The sequence below is a fragment of the Haliotis rufescens genome, unplaced genomic scaffold, assembly GCF_023055435.1.
Source record: "Haliotis rufescens isolate VD_foot unplaced genomic scaffold, xgHalRufe1.0.p SCAF_5, whole genome shotgun sequence".
In the NCBI taxonomy this organism is placed as follows: domain Eukaryota; kingdom Metazoa; phylum Mollusca; class Gastropoda; order Lepetellida; family Haliotidae; genus Haliotis; species Haliotis rufescens.
In genome coordinates this window covers 52,271,496-52,295,018 of record NW_025964223.1, presented here as the reverse complement: position 1 = coordinate 52,295,018, position 23,523 = coordinate 52,271,496, and the positions used below count along the sequence as shown (strand labels likewise).

General features: G+C 39.8%; 1 protein-coding gene across 3 annotated transcripts in view; it reads left to right on the top strand.

Moving 5' to 3' along the window:
* Nucleotides 1–242: 242 nt before the first annotated feature.
* Nucleotides 243–23,523, top strand: part of LOC124126501 (excitatory amino acid transporter-like) — a 36,124-nt gene continuing 12,843 nt past the window's right edge. The window contains exons 1-2 of one of the 3 annotated variants that reach the window (XM_048383904.1): nucleotides 243–373; nucleotides 11,092–11,290. In XM_048383904.1, the coding sequence (XP_048239861.1) occupies nucleotides 368–373; nucleotides 11,092–11,290 (205 nt within the window). In that variant the 5' untranslated portion in view covers nucleotides 243–367. Of the gene's footprint in view, nucleotides 374–3,946; nucleotides 4,106–8,046; nucleotides 8,199–11,091; nucleotides 11,291–23,523 lie in introns of those variants that run through there. The other 2 variants (XM_046489959.2, XM_046489949.2) reach the window with 2 other exon arrangements.

Sequence of the window (23,523 nt, the reverse complement as noted above, 5' to 3'; positions counted from 1 at the left end):
GCTTGGTGTCAGCAGTCTTATTTATTTGGAGACGCATTAATTTCAAGATATACAGTAGAAATGAAATTGCAGCTTCAGTTGAAATAGTTTGCCTAGAGCCCAACAAGTCAATCAAAAATCTTCTTCACCTTTACTTTGCTCGTTCATTTCAGCTTGCTTTATTCTGACACTTGTCAATGCTTGAGCGACCGAGCGTGAGGCCAGGTCAGCGCGTGCAAACACTTGTGACACATTGCTTACCTTCCACTGCGACGGTTTGAATGTATACCATTTAAACCTGTTCATACACCCTCTGATAAAGCATTCACTCTCGAGCTCCTGAGCTGATAAACAGTAAAGTGGCAAAGGATAGCAAAGGATCAACAGAATGAAGGTACGTTATCCTAAAAGTTTGAACGTATAAACGAGTCCAGAGTGGGAGTGCGGGGGTTCGCACCAGCGTTATGGAAGCATATTAATCAAGTTGGCGTATGAAAACATATAGCAAAATCAAATTTGGTGACAAGTTTGCAATAAAATCACAATTCAATTATTGCTTTGTGACTTTGAATGTGTGTACTTACATGTTCTCTCGGTCAGAGAGTGTCGTAAAGAAAACGTTTGGAATGGGGATCGGACGGTGTGACAGGGTGCAGGCTAAAACGGCACCGATTTCTCTGGCGAAAACGGCTACTATGTGCAAGCGACCATTTTAGTTTAATACCACTTATTTTATCAAGATTTATTCCGCTCCAGAAGTTTCTGCTCCAGTGACCACACCACGGGTGTAGGCTCGTCACGTGTACGGACTTTTCTCTTGCTTGTAACAAACGCACTTACTCTGAAATAAGAACAGACTTGTCTAATGCAAGCCTTTAAGTGCGCTTTTCATATTGGTTTGCATAATTATATAGACATACTGCTAGAACTGCGACAGTCTGGTGAATGAAAATATAGCTTTACATGTCAAACTGACCTTATCGCTAGCTCATCGTAAGGCTTCGGTGACATCACGTGGATGATAAATACGCAGCGTCCAACAGACGAAAAAGACATAAATGGACTGTGAGATGTGACGATGTGACAGAGGAATGATGACCTCATTGGCTTCATACGACCGAGGCATATTTATTTTGTAATCTAGGCTTTGATAAACACTGGCTTCTTATCTTATCAAGCTAGTGATTAATATTTCGTAACTCATTCGTAAGAAAAACACAATATTTCTCTTCAGTTTGCCTCTGATACAAAAGCGCTACTGAAGTCAGTTTACTCTGCGCTGTGCTTGCCTGGCCGGCTTTGATGTGCGGATCTCTATTGCTTTGTTTTGAGAAGTGAAACGGGCATGTGACGTCAAACTGGGACATTAGGTCATGCATGATTTAAAAACACACAGAACCGTGGACATACTCTCCCTTTAAATGTCTAAAACTGTACATATTGATGTGGATGAATGCTTATGCTGAAGTGTGCACTCATGTGATTGTAATCGTCAAAGAATTTTAGCTGTGACATGTTGCAACACATAGACAGAGTAAAAAAACTTATTATTGTTGACGTGTTCTCACAGTTAACAAAGCCATTTACATTACACTAAAATAGCGACAAAACCCTTTCTATATATAGCAGAAATATCCTGTCACGGACCAGCACCATCACAGAAAAGGACAACACGCCTACTGTTTAACACAACAGAAAATGTATTCACAGATCACACAAGGTCATCCATACACAATACCATTCATTCAAGAAGAGCCAAGATGAAATCCTGCCACGAAGTTTCTGGATGTGCCACGCCTTTGTCAATGAAGGTTTGCACGTGTCCTGCTGTCATAGAGTAACAGTTTAAACAATAAGCCACTCCCCGTGATTTCCACTTAAGCGTAATAACTGCTCCCTTAGCAGGGAATTCTGGGAACCTCGCGACGGCTGCTTCCGCCATGAATGTAAACACTCAAGAAGAGTAAATACATGTACATCTTGACTATCCCTCTAATACCGGGTTGTCTTGTTTATTAAATGATTGTATGTAGTCTGGGGTTACCACACCTGCCTTGTCACAAGCAAGGTAAGACTGGTCCTGCCACAAAGCAAGGTGGAGTATCTTCCACTGAAGAAAGTTCTTGGTGACACCAGGTTCCTCAGGAGTCCTGATAAAATTTGACCTCATCCCGACGTCATCACCGCCGGCACATTTCTACCCAGCCATTGCAGTTAGAAATACTCAACCTCCTGTATGTTCAGTTTGAACAACTGGTCGTGTTCGAGATAGCAGTTCTCTGGTTGCGTTCGAGAGAGCTGTTCACACATACAGGCCAGTGGGCAACGTGTTGGCTTACTTTAACTTCACCGTAGCCTGATTACAGTTCAATTTGTGACAGTGTTGACAGTGTTCCATTAAAAACTGGCAGGTGCGAAACAAGGCGATAGAGTAGTAAACTGATAAACAGAATGTCTGGTGCTACCATCACACAAGTAATAAATTTGACGGTGGTATTCGGTACCGATGTATTGGCGTTGTGTGAAAAATACTAAAAACGTTCATTCAGCAATGCTGAAACGTATTAGCAACCAGCCCTCACCAAGAAGCGGACGGTCACATTTTGCAGTTAAAAACGATTATTGTCAGCCTAGTAGGAATCACCACTGACTCTGCAATAAGTATCTGGAATATCCCACATTAAGCTGACACGCCGTGATATAAGTGGAATACTGTTAAAAGCGGCGTTAAACACAGCTCACTCACTCACTCATTATGTGTCGGAATTGCATTTTGAAACAGGTGATGTTTAATTAATGCTTATGTGTATTATATTAAAAAAATGTAACTGATATCTTTTTTGAAATTATTCCTTTTCTTCAAGTGTAACATTGGGTTTTCTTCAATGGTTACAGTGGGTCACCCAGATCTATGTATAACTGGGTCTAGATCAGTGAGTGAAAACGAACTACCCAAGTTTGCTTAAAAATGCATTTGCGTCAGATGCATTACATTCTGTTGAATACCTCCAGCTAAACCGGAAAACTGAATGAATGGAAAGCAAGACTCCATTAACTGTTTCTTTTCCTTCTGTTTGTGTCCAGCGTATCTAACAGAACATTGTGTATATAATGACAATAACCTGTGCAGGTGATTAACTTAGGACGTTAAAACCCTATCCTGCACTCTTGTCCTGGCTACGCTTGAATTTGAGTACTCTTGTATTCTTGTATTTAATTGGTGTGCTCCTTTATTCTTCTCATGAACTGTTATATTTTTACGCTTAATTTGGCTAGATTTGGCCAGCTGAGATACGCATTTCAATATGTAAATTAGCACTTTATAATATTTACATTTGCCGAGTCATTGCTATTTATGTTTGTTTGTTTGTTTATTGCTTAACGCCGCACTCAGCAATATTCCAGCTATATGGCGGCGGTCTGTAAATAATCGAGTCTGGACCAGACAATCCTGTGATTGATATCATGATGCTATTTATGATTTACATGGTTTTGCTTATATATTCAGTTCATACTTACAGATTGTATGGGCCCTTCACAAACATGTACATTATTTTATTGCCTTTATTAACAGAATAAACATGTATATTATGTGTTTCTTTTAGGAAAACACCGTTTATTTTTTTTACGTAAATGCTCTACTCGGCGCCAATAAGTGGTGCTGTTTGATTGGATTAAGGTAAGGATATGTATCATTCCATTGGGGATGGGGTGGGGGTGGGGGAGTCGCGTTGATATTGAGTCGCATTGTTGGCTTGGTGTCAGCAGTCTTATTTATTTGGAGACGCATTAATTTCAAGATATACAGTATAAATGAAATTGCAGCTTCAGTTGAAATAGTTTGCCTAGAGCCCATCAAGTCAATCAAAAATCTTCTTCACCTTTACTCTGCTCGTTCATTTCAGCTTGCTTTATTCTGACACTTGTCATTGCTTGAGCGACCGAGCGTGAGGCAAGGTGAGCGCATGCAAACACATGTGACACATTGCTTACCTCCCACTGCGACGGTTTGAATGTATACCATTTAAACCTGTTCATACACCCTCTGATAAAGCATTCACTCTCGAGCTCCTGAGCTGATAACCAGTAAAGTGGCAAAGGATAGCAAAGGATCAACAGAATGAAGGTACGTTATCCTAAAAGTTTGAACGTATAAACGAGTCCAGAGTGGGAGTGCGGGGGTTCGCACCAGCGTTATGGAAGCATATTAATCAAGTTGGCGTATGAAAACATATAGCAAAATCAAATTTGGTGACAAGTTTGCAATAAAATCACAATTCAATTATTGCTTTGTGACTTTGAATGTGTGTACTTACATGTTCTCTCGGTCAGAGAGTGTCGTAAAGAAAACGTTTGGAATGGGGATCGGACGGTGTGACAGGGTGCAGGCTAAAACGGCACCGATTTCTCTGGCGAAAACGGCTACTATGTGCAAGCGACCATTTTAGTTTAATACCACTTATTTTATCAAGATTTATTCCGCTCCAGAAGTTTCTGCTCCAGTGACCACACCACGGGTGTAGGCTCGTCACGTGTACGGACTTTTCTCTTGCTTGTAACAAACGCACTTACTCTGAAATAAGAACAGACTTGTCTAATGCAAGCCTTTAAGTGCGCTTTTCATATTGGTTTGCATAATTATATAGACATACTGCTAGAACTGCGACAGTCTGGTGAATGAAAATATAGCTTTACATGTCAAACTGACCTTATCGCTAGCTCATCGTAAGGCTTCGGTGACATCACGTGGATGATAAATACGCAGCGTCCAACAGACGAAAAAGACATAAATGGACTGTGAGATGTGACGATGTGACAGAGGAATGATGGCCTCATTGGCTTCATACGACCGAGGCATATTTATTTTGTAATCTAGGCTTTGATAAACACTGGCTTCTTATCTTATCAAGCTAGTGATTAATATTTCGTAACTCATTCGTAAGAAAAACACAATATTTCTCTTCAGTTTGCCTCTGATACAAAAGCGCTACTGAAGTCAGTTTACTCTGCTCTGTGCTTGCCTGGCCGGCTTTGATGTGCGGATCTCTATTGCTTTGTTTTGAGAAGTGAAACGGGCATGTGACGTCAAACTGGGACATTAGGTCATGCATGATTTAAAAACACACAGAACCGTGGACATACTCTCCCTTTAAATGTCTAAAACTGTACATATTGATGTGGATGAATGCTTATGCTGAAGTGTGCACTCATGTGATTGTAATCGTCAAAGAATTTTAGCTGTGACATGTTGCAAGACATAGACAGAGTAAAAAAACTTATTATTGTTGACGTGTTCTCACAGTTAACAAAGCCATTTACATTACACTAAAATAGCGACAAAACCCTTTCTATATATAGCAGAAATATCCTGTCACGGACCAGCACCATCACAGAAAAGGACAACACGACTACTGTTTAACACAACAGAAAATGTATTCACAGATCACACAAGGTCATCCATACACAATACCATTCATTCAAGAAGAGCCAAGATGAAATCCTGCCACGAAGTTTCTGGATGTGCCACGCCTTTGTCAATGAAGGTTTGCACGTGTCCTGCTGTCATAGAGTAACAGTTTAAACAATAAGCCACTCCCCGTGATTTCCACTTAAGCGTAATAACTGCTCCCTTAGCAGGGAATTCTGGGAACCTCGCGACGGCTGCTTCCGCCATGAATGTAAACACTCAAGAAGAGTAAATACATGTACATCTTGACTATCCCTCTAATACCGGGTTGTCTTGTTCATTGTGATTGTATGTAGTCTGGGGGTTCCCACACCTGCCTTGTCACAAGCAAGGTAAAACTGGTCCTGCCACAAAGCAAGGTGGAGTATCTTCCACTGAAGAAAGTTCTTGGTGACACCAGGTTCCTCAGGAGTCCTGATAAAATTTGACCTCATCCCGACGTCATCACCGCCGGCACATTTCTACCCAGCCATTGCAGTTAGAAATACTCAACCTCCTGTATGTTCAGTTTGAACAACTGGTCGTGTTCGAGATAGCAGTTCTCTGGTTGCGTTCGAGAGAGCTGTTCACACATACAGGCCAGTGGGCAACGTGTTGGCTTACTTTAACTTCACCGTAGCCTGATTACAGTTCAATTTGTGACAGTGTTGACAGTGTTCCATTCAAAACTGGCAGGTGCGAAACACGGCGATAGAGTAGTAAACTGATAAACAGAATGTCTGGTGCTACCATCACACAAGTAATAAATTTGACGGTGGTATTCGGTACCGATGTATTGGCGTTGTGTGAAAAATACTAAAAACGTTCATTCAGCAATGCTGAAACGTATTAGCAACCAGCCCTCACCAAGAAGCGGACGGTCACATTTTGCAGTTAAAAACGATTATTGTCAGCCTAGTAGGAATCACCACTGACTCTGCAATAAGTATCTGGAATATCCGCCCTTCCCACAGATGACATTAGCGAGGCGTCTCCTCATGCTGCTGTTCAGACGTGATTTCAACACTGGAAACCTCTGCCATTCCTGGTTCAGGGCATGGGTTAGTTCACTCACGTTTTGAAATAGATGGTCTCAAGCTCTCACGTCGGGGCAAAGGTAGTTCCAAAGGTGGCCCAGTGGTCTATGGCGCCGCGATTCGCTGTGCAGAGTTGCGTCCCTTCGGTACGCCAGAAACCTATGATTGTGGGTTCGAATCCCGGTTCGCCCCGTTACGTTTCTAGGTTTGTCAGCACCATACCCGTGCTCGTTGGTTTCACCGAAGTGGTAAACGTCTGAGACCTGCATCACTTCGGGCTTTCCTCCCACATTAAGCTGACACGCCGTGATATAAGTGGAATACTGTTAAAAGCGACGTTAAACACAGCTCACTCACTCACTCATTATGTGTCGGAATTGCATTTTGAAACAGGTGATGTTTAATTAATGCTTATGTGTATTATATTAAAAAAATGTAACTGATATCTTTTTTGAAATTATTCCTTTTCTTCAAGTGTAACATTGGGTTTTCTTCAATGGTTACAGTGGGTTACCCAGATCTATGTATAACTGGGTCTAGATCAGTGAGTGAAAACGAACTACCCAAGTTTACTTAAAAATGCATTTGCGTCAGATGCATTACATTCTGTTGAATACCTCCAGCTAAACCGGAAAACTGAATGAATGGAAAGCAAGACTCCATTAACTGTTTCTTTTCCTTCTGTTTGTGTCCAGCGTATCTAACAGAACATTGTGTATATAATGACAATAACCTGTGCAGGTGATTAACTTAGGACGTTAAAACCCTATCCTGCACTCTTGTCCTGGCTACGCTTGAATTTGAGTACTCTTGTATTCTTGTATTTAATTGGTGTGCTCCTTTATTCTTCTCATGAACTGTTATATTTTTACGCTTAATTTGGCTAGATTTGGCCAGCTGAGATACGCATTTCAATATGTAAATTAGCACTTTATAATATTTACATTTGCCGAGTCATTGCTATTTATGTTTGTTTGTTTGTTTATTGCTTAACGCCGCACTCAGCAATATTCCAGCTATATGGCGGCGGTCTGTAAATAATCGAGTCTGGACCAGACAATCCTGTGATTGATATCATGATGCTATTTATGATTTACATGGTTTTGCTTATATATTCAGTTCATACTTACAGATTGTATGGGCCCTTCACAAACATGTACATTATTTTATTGCCTTTATTAACAGAATAAACATGTATATTATGTGTTGCTTTTAGGAAAACACCGTTTATTTTTTTACGTAAATGCTCTACTCGGCGCCAATAAGTGGTGCTGTTTGATTGGATTAAGGTAAGGATATGTATCATTCCATTGGGGATGGGGTGGGGGTGGGGGAGTCGCGTTGATATTGAGTCGCATTGTTGGCTTGGTGTCAGCAGTCTTATTTATTTGGAGACGCATTAATTTCAAGATATACAGTATAAATGAAATTGCAGCTTCAGTTGAAATAGTTTGCCTAGAGCCCAACAAGTCAATCAAAAATCTTCTTCACCTTTACTCTGCTCGTTCATTTCAGCTTGCTTTATTCTGACACTTGTCATTGCTTGAGCGACCGAGCGTGAGGCTAGGTGAGCGCATGCAAACACATGTGACACATTGCTTACCTCCCACTGCGACGGTTTGAATGTATACCATTTAAACCTGTTCATACGCCCTCTGATAAAGCATTCACTCTCGAGCTCCTGAGCTGATAACCAGTAAGGTGGCAAAGGATAGCAAAGGATCAACAGAATGAAGGTACGTTATCCTTTAAGTTTGAGCGTATAAACGAGTCCAGAGTGGGAGTGCGGGGGTTCGCACCAGCGTTGTGGAAGCATATTAATCAAGTTGGCGTATGAAAACATATAGCAAAATCAAATTTGGTGACAAATTTGCAATAAAGTCACAATTCAGTCTCGGTCAGAGAGTGTCGTAAAGAAAACGTTTGGAATGGGGATCGGGTGTGACAGATAGGGAATCACCTTACCCCGATGGTAGCAGTGTTGATCGAACTGTCAAACAGCCAGGTGTGTCTGGTGCAGTCTCGATTACATATTGGAACTGGAGTAATGCTCATTACAGCATGAAATATTTCTCATTCTCACGCCATTCGAGGAAAAACAAAGTTGTTTATTATGAACTATTATTCCCTTCCACCATCTGGGTGAACGTGTGATTAGTAACGATATGGAAATGGTTTTGTAGCTTTTAATTACAATCTGGCACTTCGATCATACTGATACAATGCTATTCTGAGCCCGTGCACGTGGTGGTCATTCCCACCCAACCATAAACTGAATAACTTCAATGAGTGGCATTTAGAAGTTGGAATGGTAACTAAGACAAAATCAGCTTGCCAAAACAATACTGAACTATTATCTTCCCACTGGCTTATCCCTTAACCATCAATCACTGTACACCAACCCTATCTTTTGTATAAACTTGTCTTATCATAACTACCTTATCAATCAGTGTACATCAACCTTTTCTGTTATATAAACATCTATCTATTGTTATGTATATATATCATGCTCATACCTAGTTTGTACATCATTTGCTTGATAACGGTGTTAGAATCTACACCGAAACGTCGCCCAATTGTATTAAAGAAGTTGCTCATCCATAACAATTTTGTCTTTGCCATAAACTGTATATTAAAGTTTTTAACGAAAACTTTCTTAAGAAAATGCATATGCTTTGACTTTATAAACTTGATAATCTAGATACAATGATAGTCACACGTTCGATGTAAAAAATATACCACTTACTCGTTTGATGGTCACCGCTTGATAACGCTGATGATGTCCCGTACGCCACAGCATGATTCTATAATGGGTGTGTGTTTTTGACAGTTAGTACAACGTCCACGTAGGACCATTCATCCTAGCACAAAAGGATCGCCCTCTTCAGGGAAAGGCATTGTATCCTTCACACATTGAAGGCAGTCTGCTTTTCAAGGAAGTGTCTACTCAGCTTAGGCTTTCGTCATGGTTTTGACTTGCAATAATGAATACATACGTAGGATGGCTGGATATTCTCGAGCCGATTACATAGTAGTCCCGGTACTATCTCAAAGCAGAGCCTTCTTTTTATACCTTTTTTCACCATTTCCTTCGTAAGTGCAGACAGACGGACACATATGGTTTGTTTTCAGCTTTGCACGATGCACACACGAAGATCTCATTAATTGAATATAATTATAAAACGCCAACGCCAGTGACTCATCTGCCACGATTATCTGCCGAAACAGATTCTATTTCACATAAAGGGCAAAATAGCAGTGAAAAGTGTGTGAATGTGGCATTAAACTAACAACCATTGGAACTAGATATATGAAGCTAGATCATCTCAGTTAATTGATTTGGGACAATAAATACATAATGACTATTGTAATTTCAATTTCCAAATACCTCGGCATTACAACATCAAACATTTGACGAACCGCTGCCACAGTGGATAAGCAGTACTAACGGAAAAGAGTATCTTCATATAAAGTTCAATACAAATATTTTTTCTGAAGTTAAATAATGCATTTTACAGTATATATTCACAAACAACATCTCCTCGACTTTAAGGTCGTGATTTACAATTTGCACTTGCATGTTAATGCACAATTTGGATGTTTGCGTGTTTCTTGGTAGCATACACGTTATTTTTGAATGAGAACAGCACACAATGATTTTTTTAGCTAAAACACGGCTTGCAGAAAATCGAAGTCTATGCGTCTAGCTCGGTGTAGACAGGGTCCGACGCCCAGAAGACAAGACTGGGACTGTGTTTCATCTGGACAGCTCTTATGGTCGTGCAAGGGTGTACAGATGTCCGGCAGAATGTTTTAGCGACGCTTTTATCACTTCACATCGTCCGTTTGAAGAGTCTGGGTGTCTGAGTCTAATGGAATAGGGTGGTATCACAATACATCATAATTGTTAATGACAATTTACATGACGTGCGCTACTGGGGCGACATCCTTCAAGATCATGCTCCACCCTTTGTGCAAACGCAGCGACGTAACATTACGTCGCAGCAGGACAATACCCGATCACTCGTTGCACGTGTTGTAACAGACTTTTGGAGGCAGCATAACATTGCTGTACCTCCATGGCCGGGAAGAGATTGGCCGACGCCTACGACAGGACAATAACCAGCTGGTAACGGTAGCTCAGTTGACATTTGGAACAACACCCCCGGGCTGTTTTCAATCATCTAGTGTCTTTAATGCACCGCCTGTATCAACGCAAACAGTAGACATGCCCGACATTGGCATTGTGAATTTTTACACCACCTCTCTTTTTGGGAGTCACTCTGTCTCATGTTACCAGGTATTTTTTTTTTATCAATAAGTTTGTTATGATAAAATAATTTTATTATATACCTTAATCACCAATCTCCGACTGTTTAATATACATTGCCTAGGCACGATGCGCGTTTTCATGTTTTTTGTTGCGTATTCGATACGCTATTAATTGGTTAGAATTAATGTTTCGCTAATGTTTCGTGCAAATGACTGTAAAAACTGTCTGTCACGTTCGTGCTGTTGAAATGAGGCGCATCGTGATCCAAAGTATTCCTTTTACTCGAAGTAATCACTGCGTCTGCGTTACTCATTAAAAGTCTAATTTCATACCTAAATATTGTCATGTTTTTGCAGGCCCTAGCATGTCTCCGCCGACATGCGTTGCTATTAGCAACACTCGTCTCTGTGGTTCTGGGATTTACGATCGGACTACTATGCCGTCAGCTGAATCCTTCCCCAGACGTCGTCATCCTCATCTCATTTCCTGGGGAGATGTTTCTGCGGATGTTGAAGATGATGATTTTGCCTCTGGTAGTTTCCAGCATCATAACTGGTAATTTAAAGAAATTTCAACATTGTATGCATTTTAGTCTTATAACTTATATATGAGATTTATATTAGTCGATACTATTTGCTTAATGTCAGTCTGTAATATCTGGACAAAACATACATTACGATACAGCTTGAAAATACTCTTTAGTACATAATGTAACAGATAGTAGTTGCATTCCCTAGATGAAGAGGTGAGTTAGAATTCTAATTCTAATGAAAAGATATCGCATACTTTGACGTTGTATTTGTGCCAATTTGTTAGAGCTTATTCCAGGAATGCACAGCTGGTACAATAATTGGTATACTAATGGCTACATATAGTGCACTGCCACACACGTCCCGTCAACTATATTGGCTATATTCTGCCTATGTGTTTAGGTTACACACAACCAAATGTTTTCGCATAGACTTCTATAGTAACGTTATATTTTTTTTAAATAACTAAGCATTCAACAGCTATTACCTGTACGTGTGTGCACAGTTTGACCTTAGAGCAGCAATAAAAAAAATATTAAAAATGACTAGCTTAGCCAGCTCCTTTTCCGAGTACACCACCCTCAGTTTCGCACCAAATGTCACCTACTTGAAAATAGCTGTGGTCACATTCAGCATAAGTCATCATGTTGAAAAAGACAGTACTACATATAGAAAAACAGGGTCAGTTTTAATAACTGGATGGATGTACATTTGAAAGACATAAAAACCTTACAGAATATCCTCCAATCACAGCCTGCAGATATATCTCGATCTGCACTGAAGGCTCCCTACGAAATCCGCACTGTCCAAACTGGTTCTGATTTGGTGTAGTAGAACCTGTATTGCGTAACAAGGATGGTGTAAAGATCAGACGCGGGTTGCAGAGCTGAAACATAATATAATTCATAATAAATACACACGTTCATAGATGTAAGTGTTGATTTCAATCCCCCAAAGTTTGTTAAAATATGATAATCTGCCCTGTAATTTATACTTTCAAATTTTTGATACAAAGATAATGCCAATTTTACTTTATGGATCAGAAATATGGGGTTCTCGAAAATATGAGTGTATAGAAAAAGTATTCATGTAAACGCGTAATTGGGTTTCGATCCTCCGACCCAAATGGTATTGTACTTGGGGAATGTGGCAGATACCCATTGTTTATAATGTCGTTTAAGCGCTGTATAAATATTGGTTTTAACTAACGACTCTTCCATCTGGTACCCAGTAAAACCCTATAACAAGCTATTCTATCTCGATCAAAATGCCAGTCACTCACGCAATAATGATAATAATTGGGCAACAAATATCAAAATCACCCTTTTCAGGTTAGGCCTTGGATACGCATGGATGGATCAGGGCGTTGGAAATATAAAGATGTTTGTGTCATTATTACTCGAAAGAGCTAAAGATTGTTTCAGCAAATATGGACAGAAAAACTAAGAAATAGCATATGTTCATATACCTATTCTCTCTTCAAACAACAATTTGTACTCGAAGAATATCTAATATCTGTAAACTTCGAGCAGATTATTATGATTTAAAGATCTATAAAGGCATATTTGAAAAATCTAACAATAACTGTACATCTTGTAATCTCAATGTTGTAGAAAATGAGAACCACTTTATGCTTGTGTGTAGGGTCTATTTTCAATTAAGAAAGAAGTATATTCTCAAGAAGTGTACAACTTATCCAAATATCAATTTGTTTTACATATTCTAGTCCAACTCAAATGTTACAAAATATTGCATTGTACATACAACATACATTTTAGTTGGAAGAAACATGCATACCTTGTAAATACGTTGAATAATGGGCCTTTGGCCTCTCAGTTTGCCACGAATAAGCAATTTGAAGATGTGTGTGGATACAAAACATTCTGTCCAACCATGTATGTATTAATTTACAATTTTAAGTGGAAGGCATCGTTATTATAAAGAATTAGGGTTTATGCAGAATGGTGTGATATTCATTATTAAACGCATATAAAAAATACTGAATACAATACTAGGCACCGAGGGCATTGTAATAGTTCAGCATGATGATAAATGATGATTGCATCTGCATTCAAATACAAAATAGAAACCTATTAACTCGGGTCAAACTAGTTAGCAAACAAGCATCATGTGATACTCATAACCTGTTTGTAAAAGCACTTTACGCAATACACAAACATAGATAACTTTGAGCGAACAGACACAGTAAGTAAATATGCATTCACCTCCTCATTCTCAAATAAGGATATAGGCAGGGTGAAGATATTGAGTGCTGGATAACTTTAAATTCTTTACAAACTTACTGACATGGTTGAAAACTATTTGACCATAAGAATTTTCTGTTTATATAAATATTTGAACACAATAATCATTTAATTGAATAGGCAAATATGTACAAATACATATTAACATTGCATATAACATATACCACCAACCTGTAAGAAGGATCGCAGTGGTCAACTTAAACACATACGGTTGTGGTCAGTCAATGTGATCAAGGTGTAAATGCATGTGTGCAGGTGAAAGACTGAATGCTAGATTAATGTTTGAACTGGAACAATCACGCGTAAGCAGACTTGAACAACGAAACCTACTTAAACCATACTGGAGTCGTTCACCCTCGGTACCTAATGTACCCAAATATACCCACAACTATTGATAGTTGGAGCTGAGGCTTAAAGATAGAGTTGACTAACGAAAGCGCTTTCTTATGACTAAAGTATGTGTCCATAAACCATACCACTTCAATTCACCATATGAAATATAAAGAAAGTATATTGCTGTCACGGTGCCTCATTTCAAGCTATACCAAAAAGATTGTTGCAGCTTTAGGGAGAAAATAATCACATTCCTTCAATCCATTCAATGTGTAAAGGGTTTGTTGCTTTACCTCTTCTCAAGTCCACTGAATCATCCGTGTCAACCCTCCGCCTTATATCATTAAAAAAAACACTTAAAAAACTCACAAAATGACAGCCTCCTTTCAGACATGACTTCACATACACATAGTTCAGTATTATTCGGTTTTATGCATGATCCAGGTACTGAAGCGTGGGCCTTGAAATACGTTCATTTTTGAAATACTTTCCGCATGAGGGCGTTCAACCTATTTTTTCTATTACATCTGATACACTATACGTACCACAACTTCCCCTTTACGACCGTATTTTCCTGTTGGTCGAGTTCCTGTCACAATCCAGTCAGTGTCCTGATGGGATGAACGTAATTGGATGAAGAACTACTTCATAACATTCAAGGCCATTTTACCAGCTATAATATAGTCGAAACATAAATAACTTGTGATACTTTCCGAGTCACTCACTTGTCAGGCTGTTATAGTATAAACATATCTTATATATGAAGTTTTAGAATTACAAAAAGATCTTTCTTCCAGACAATACAACATCGTCTGTCTTGTTTTTGCTGTCAGGCCATGTGCGGTAACAAGGCTGATGCAGCGCAAAGGCAGCACTCAGCAAACTGTGTCACCATTTCCTATCACATTCACAGCATTGACATGACAATTCCACACTCTCCTCTTCTTAGCTGACTGCAAACCATATCAACTCACCATTAAAACTAGTTGACTCAACTTGGTCTTGACATAATCAGAAAGAATAATCTGTTCCCAATTGATGCCCACTTAAAGTCTTTTCATCGTTAATAGTGCCATAAACGGAAATTAATATGTCGTAGTATGACATTTGTTGCCTCATTTGATCATCTCCATGTCGGTTCATCACGCCCTTATGTCCAATGTCTAGAGCAACGCCATTTAGTCTTTGTCCATTGTTGTTCGTTTTTCTATATATGTGTTATCATTTCACTGTTAGTCAGCTTGGTATTCCGAGTGCTGGTGTCGGGACGACCTCGAGCAGGATGTGCCGCTCGTAGGAAACGTCCTGAGGTTGAGCTGAAGCTCCGCTCACCTCATGTATGCCTGAGCTTGAAGGTCCGCTCATCGCTGTGTTTATGTTGTCAGAGCAGGTATTCAGCTCATTGAGTATTTTTGCTGTTTATTGTTTATATGTTATGCAAAAAACGTTCTGGGACGGCGAAGCCGAATTTGTCCTTGATTCCCCAAAGGGCTAATTCCCTGTCAACATGCGCGTTGACACATGGCAAAGATTAAGCAGACAATGATGTCAAACAGGTTGAACAGTTTGGACGAGTTTTAAATAATTTCCCATCTGAACTCAAACCATCCAGTGAATTCTATCATCCCCCTGAAGATGTAGGTGCCTGAGGTACTCTTGGATTTTATGCAGAATTGTCTTGATGGATGGTATCATCAAACGACTCCTGGAGGCTTTCATCAGCCCATGTCCTTCCTAGTGATTTGAGCTCGCAATGTTGATCAGAAAAAACACAATCAAATAGGATTATGTTCAATGTTAAACAACTTGCAAAGGACCCTGCAAGCTCTAGTGGAGATTAGGGGGACATGGATGGACAAGCATTGAACCTAGTGAATAACGTGCATGAATCAATGGAGACATTTCCGGACTCAAGAACTGCTAAATTATGGCTGCAGTCCGTGAATTTTGTATCCACTGTACACATGTTCATCCGGGCAGGGAGAATTGTTAATTGGCTTCTTTATTTAAAAACATCCCAATATATGGTTTGCCGCGATGGGACACAATAATTACCGTATTCGACGTAATAAGCGACCAGGGCGCTCTCAAAATTAGAAACAGGAGGCTCTTATTAGAATAATTATTATTTTGGTGAAAAAAAAAACAGATTTGAAAGATAAATTTCGCGGTTTATGCTGACAGACAGAAATGTTTATATACGACGGATATATTTTTTCAGAATTTAATTGCCCATAAATTAAGGGTGCATATAACACACGAGTGCGTATTATGCGCGAATAAATAAGTCTTGTGTACACTGATCAATCGGAAGGGGTGCTAATTGGGATTGTTCACTAGCCAATATATGAGCAATTATCGCCGTGGGCGCTTATTACGTCGAATACGGTATACTAAATACTGCAGTCTGTATGTACATTCAGGACTTTATCAGCCTTTGCGAGTGTCTCCCAAAACCACTGTCCTAAGGTCTGTTTACAGTGCATCAAAACACAAATGTGTTTTTGGACTGTTTCTTGATCAGATATGGTGATTGAGCAGTCTCTCGTGAGGTCAGGAACAACGCAGGGAAAAATCAACATCAGCTACAAGGACCGTGCTTGACGATCAGCCAACATCGCAGCAAGGTAAACAGAAGAACTGAGGCAGCTCACCAACAGTTCTGCCTCATTCTGGGTAGACCATCATCGCGAACTTAATTCTGGGCGAGTCAAAAAATTACAATGACATGACAAATTTTCTTGTTTATCGCAGAAGACACAACGTTTACCGGAGTCAAATCAGAGCTCAGAAATGTAGCAACATATGTCAAAGCTGATGACAGGGCCAATGCAGTTAAAGTTGGCCATAGTATATAGTCTGGCCTCACAAACCAGACATACAAACCAATCCCATCGCCAACTGTTTTCAGCTCTGTGTTTGCAACTGTGTCTGAGGTTATAATGAATGCCAAATTTCACAAAATCAGGACTTGCCATGTACATTACGAGCATAACTCAAGTGTTGTGATATTCCAGAAGGAGGTACTGTCATTGAAGGTTGTGCTTTACTGCAGCAGCTCAAAGTCGACACAATGTTCGATGTTTGTGTGACCTACATCACTGCGTTTTTTCATCAAAGTCGTCAAAAGAACAAAATGTGGTGGTCGTGTTTGACGACCATGATGTGCAGACAACAAAAGACCAGAAAAAGAACGTCTAAAACTGTTGAGAAAAGCAATTGACATGGCTACATATAACAGTTGTTGTTCATGTTATTACATAATGTACATCCTACCAGCAGCGTGCCTGTACACACGCACACATTACACTGCAGACACGAAAACGTCGTTTTTTTCCGTATATGGTCATTGGACGGAAAAACGACGTTATTTGGACGCTTTCAAACCATCGTTGTTATTTGACATCGGAATTTACTGGGAGAGAACGATATCATCAAGCTCCTCCCTTTCTTCATTGACATTGTCAATCAAGCAACAGCGTCTACCGGTATTCCTACTTCTCAGATTTCATTGGTCAGTTTTCGCGTGTTAGATTACAGGCCCGAGTTTGACGCTGTACTCGAAGCGCTTAGCGGAAGTACTGAAATCAATCGTTCTGCGCATGCGGATTGCTAAATGCCTTGTCCAAATTTTCCGTTCTGTGCATGCGCGATTTCGCGTATTGTTTCCACTATGTCACCACTATTTGACAATGATTCAAAAACACAGTCTCTTGATAAGTTCGGAATCGTACAATGTCGCTTTAATTTATGGCACGTACTTGATCGGCACGCATTTCCCATTAACTAATACAATGATAACGGTAATAATTTTAGTCAAAATAATTAGGAAAGCGCAAGGCTCAGGAACGTCTGAGTATAGGAATAGGATTTATACTTTCTAAAGTAATATAATCGTCAAATACGCAAACGAATATCAACCGGCTTTTAAAACTTATTTTTGTAGAAGGTTATCTTGGTGTTTAATGCCAGATATTATATGCACATACATTTTCCCGATATTGCTTATTTTAATGCTTACTAATAGTTTTAAGGTTCGTCCGCCTAATTGACGGGATTCAACTTTCTCATTTGTACATGACACTTAAGCACTGTAAACAGATTAGTTTCAAATTCCATACTGGTGATGTCTATTGAGACTAATGCTTAGTCTCTAAAACTGTATAGTTTTGAAAGAAACAAGTAACTCCATTTAAATTGAAGAGGAGCCCCAGTTATATGGGTGATTGCGAGATGAACCTATTCTATGGATATCTAAGCTGCCACCCAAACCGATCCAAACGGGACCCGAAAGCTTATTGTATGCCATATAGTCACATGGATGTGCACCAGAATTATACATTGTATTCCGGACGATTTGTTCTTTCATTTACTTTAAAGTCAGGAAAAAAGACTTAAAAGGAGAGTTGTTGAATTTAATAATAAAATGTTGCCTATACACTAATCTGGACTTACTACTCATTGTTCTATTTATGTCACCACATATATATATATATATATATATATATATATATATATATATATATATATATATATATATATATATATATATATATATATTAACGCATGTTACCGTTCTAAAGTCATACTCTCATATAACCTTATATTGTTCATGGTATCAAAGTTTAATCAACAATATCAAGAGCAGCAATTTAAACTACTGAAACACCCAAACACAAGGCTGTTATCAAGCGCTAGTGCAGACGTGATGCATCGTAAAAACTGTATCGGGATGCCTTTAGAAATACAATTTCTTGCAACATTTATACTACGAGATAGTAAGCCTAACGCTTACTCACCGGTGGAACGCAGACAATATCGCGAATACAGATATCAAGTATTTGAATGTTAATACTAAAGACAAACACTCATTATTTTTGCAGTGACGATATAACACTTATACACGTTTATTGGTGACTTTCATCAGTTTTGCTATTCATTTTAATAACTTTGTTTTCACATATACAAGTAGCAATACCCGACTAGCCTGTCATACATACTTATGGGGCAGTTTTCAATCCTGTACTGACTTACTCTGGTGTTCCCGAGCGAAGCTTAGTGGCTTGGGTGTTATACCCTGTTTTTATGGTAATCCTATTATTACTTCATTTTTATCTAACGACACCCTGTTATCTGGATCACGGCTCCGTGACTATCCATAACAATTAAGATAAACATTCAGATCAAGTACATGAATGAGTTTGTTTTGACGCCTCAGTCAATCAAAGACCAATGCTGTGCGGTTTGATTACACACTTCTACCAGGTGGTGGATCTTTATTTTCTACCTAAAGAGAAGAATAGTTCATATGCTAATCCATCTACGAAAACCGTCCCGCTTAAGATGACCTTACTTGTTGTTAAATCAATCATCTACAACCCCCCCCCCCCCACGCCACTCTCCCCCCCACGCCTCCCCCCCCACCCCGCGCCACACACACATACACGCACGCTTGCACGCACGCAACCACCCCCCCCCCCCCCCCCCCCCAATAAAGTCAATTCATAGTTACACGGTTGTGAAGAAGCTTACAACTTCATAACACTTATTCATCTCCATCTCCAATAGAGCTACTCGTACTCACATAAAGTTGTAGTTATTATGTTTTATTTCTTTAAAAACATATTACGTGTTCATCAATAACAATTAAGATGAACATTCAATTTCCGATTCAAGTAAATGAATAAGTGTGTTTTACGCCACAATCAGTCAAAGACCAAAGTTGTCCGGTTCAATCTACCAGGTACCACATTATGTTCACCCGATCCCCATTTAAGTCTCCGCTGTGTGGATATTCCTGCCGAAAAGACCCCATGTACCTCGAAATCTCATTGATACATTCATGCGCGGCATTCTCTACCTTAAGAAGATTATAGTTAACATGCTTATCCAACTCGAACTACTACCCCGCTCAAGATGAATGTTTAATGTTACATCCAACACACACACACACACACACACACACACACACACACACACACACACACACACACACACACACACACACACACACACACACACACACACACACACACACACACACACACACACACACACACACACACACATGCATGCACGTCGCTATAAAAGTGCAACAATCGTGTACGCGACGTTAAACCCCATTTTACCACACCTCACTGTGCAATTTGTATTTGCGATCACCATGTCCCAATCGTCTCAGTGATCGAACAATTCGGAAGTAATTGTAACATGTGTAAACTGCTGCCGGGGAAGAGTAAGTATACACCCATGTTTGATGGTGGTTAAAAATGAAACAAACAAGAAATGGTTATTCGATGGAGATATACTTGCTTCGGGTATCTTAGGCGATACTACATGCATCAAATCAATGAGTGTCTCACAACACTGGATCCATTGACCGAAGTTTGTAACTCTGTGACAACACGTACAAAAGAAAGTCTTTGTACAGGAGATGCAATGGGCTATTCATGACACATCACAGGCTTTTACGGATTGTGAATCGGCCTCGCGATGTCTAATCCGTTGTCCTCGCATAAATATTAACTTATCTTCACGATCTGTCTGAATGAAAGGCGTGGCAACATTCAAGTAGTTCTTTAACGGTTATGTGAAATATTAGAATGGCTCCTACACAGAAGCCAAATCTTTAAGTTGTTTGATTCTTCGGTAGCATTTTCAATAAATGTTGTTCACGAGAGGTTCCTGAATACATTAATCGAGATTACGCTATCCGCATGGATGACCTATTCCGGCATAGATATATATATCTAGATCGGTGACTCTAAGCCGGCGACCCGTACCCAGATCCGGACATACCAGTGGGGCAGGCACTCACTCACTCACTCACTCACTCACTCACTCACTCACTCACTCACTCACTCACTCACTCACTCACTCACTCACTCACTCACTCACTCACTCACTCACTCACTCACTCACTCACTCACTCACTCACTCACTCACTCACTCACTCACTCACTCACTCACTCACTCACTCACTCACTCACTCACTCACTCACTCACTCACTCACTCACTCACTCACTCACTCACTCACTCACTCACTCACTCACTCACTCACTCACTCACTCACTCACTCACTCACTCACTCACTCACTCACTCACTCACTCACTCACTCACTCACTCACTCACTCACTCACTCACTCACTCACTCACTCACTCACTCACTCACTCACTCACTCACTCACTCACTCACTCACTCACTCACTCACTCACTCACTCACTCACTCACTCACTCACTCACTCACTCACTCACTCACTCACTCACTCACTCACTCACTCACTCACTCACTCACTCACTCACCCACCCACCCACCCAATAAAACAACCAATAAAACAATCAATCAACTTCATAAAACAATACAATCAATATAACAAGTAAATCAATCAATAAAACAACTCAATCAAACAATTTAATAAAACAACAATAATCTAACTCAATCAATCAACCATTCAATTAACTCAAACAATCTATCAATCAAACAATCAATCGTGCTTTCTAAATGCAAGAAAATGGAAATCGAGTGACGGATGCTTGACTCATTGTAAGTCTTTGTACGTCATTGTATCGTTGCTAGTGGTACCAGTTACCAGTTTGGGCTAGACGAAGCATTGACGAAGCAAAGAGTTTAATCAGACGTCTCCTTGAGGGAGACTGGTATCACAACTGTGATCCCTGTCAGTAAGAGATATGGCATTGCATGCCAGGCCAGCAGTTAGACGTATCAACGCACAATCGCAAATTCTCCTCAGCGTAATATATATCTTGTACGTGTGTGGTAACAGGGTGTGTTTGGTTACTTGAGTAGGAAGCACAAGTACACGAATGGATGTTATTTCAGATGACAAATGAAAGAAGACAGAAACGCAAATTTAGTGACCGGTGTCCGTGTTTGCTTTCATCATTCGCCAACACACACACACACACACACACACACACACACACACACACACACACACACACACACACACACACACACACACACACACACACACACACACACACACACACACATGAACCACGCCTCCAGTACCCCAAGACTGCATGAATAGGTTAAACGTCAGTACCCATCCGCTCATTTCCACTCCCTGAGTGTGCATTTACAAGTCAGTACACATAAGTATCTGAAATCTGCTCTGAAACAAAGTCTACTGAACTTAACCAAAGCCGTTAATTGTTTTTGAGATCATCATTATTATCATTACAGGCACATTACTAGTATTAAAACACAGTATAACGAAACATATCCTGGGATCTATTGACACTGCAGACTCCTGAGGGTGCTCAGACTCAGTATTACCATGGTATGTACATCGTCACGAGGTTACACATTGAATACAGCTGCTTGGATTTTACAGTTTGAATATTGTGTCATCTTGGGGACATTACACATAGCTTTATTTACAAGATGGTGATAGCATATATTTGCACTGTCACTAACTGCGCATCTGTAAACAGATCACAGCTTTCTTCAACATGGATATGTAGTGCACATTAGGGGTAGCGATAACAAGGAAAGGAGGTTCACACGGTACAATATTCGCATTTTCATGTTTGTTTCTGTTAAATATACTACATCGTACATGCAAATGATTATAATAAGACTGAATGTAATTTTAATTTAAGTTTTGGGAGTTTAGCTGCAGTGAGTCACTCAAGGAAGAAACATAGGCATATAGGAAAATTTCAAATGTAAAACAAATTATTCTGCGGGCTTGAATTTGTGTGGGTTTCTTCGATAAACACTTTACACCTAACAGAAATGTTTCAAGATAGACTTTCGTTGTTGGGGAAAATGTCTGATTTGTGAGATTTTCCACTGTCTTAATCTTGTAGCTTCAGTATCAAGATCCATGACAAACGTTTGCTCCTTTTAGATAAGAAGAACTTTAAGTGAATAGCTAAAATGTCGACCTACTCATGCATTGATTCATATCACTCTCATCAGCTATACAGTGATAAATGTATATGTGACAGTGAATAGAGAATCCAGCATATCTCCTCCGTCCTCAATTTCGCCCCCATCAACTTAATGGACCCGAGAGAATATCTGTAACTTTATCTTTGATTTCTCTGCGATGATATCCCTGCACGTTTACACATCATCAGAAGATGACCTTCTTTGACACATTTAAACATTCTCTATTTATATAGTAACATTCCTCACTTATGTGATTCTAAAAGCCACCTCTTGTACTGTCCTCATTTTGCTTCCTCCCTTTGACAGTTCTTTTTACTGAACCACCGGAATGGTTTCCATGGTTGCCACTATTTCCTTGGTTACAATCACCCATTTGACGCACATTCTTTGCTTTCTTGGTAATCAAGCTAACATTCGCAATTCGATGCACATGCTTAAATAGGTTCGCATTGTTGGGGGGAAATGTAATGCACAGATGTTTCTCCTTCGCCTGCTGTGACTATGCCGTTAAAACGCCACAAAGCTGACAGTTGTGCAGTTCGTTGCGATGTGAAGTATCCAATTCGCCGATATTTCCTGAACATGTGATGCATTTTATTCCAATAGAGGAGTTTTCACCTAAAGTTTGAGCAGATTTGGGCGCATATTGTATGGGAGATGGTTGAAAAGTTAAAGGCTCTGTGATGTAGGTCCAGTTATATAGACTGCGATATTAAAGACCTTGCTCACTCGCTCATC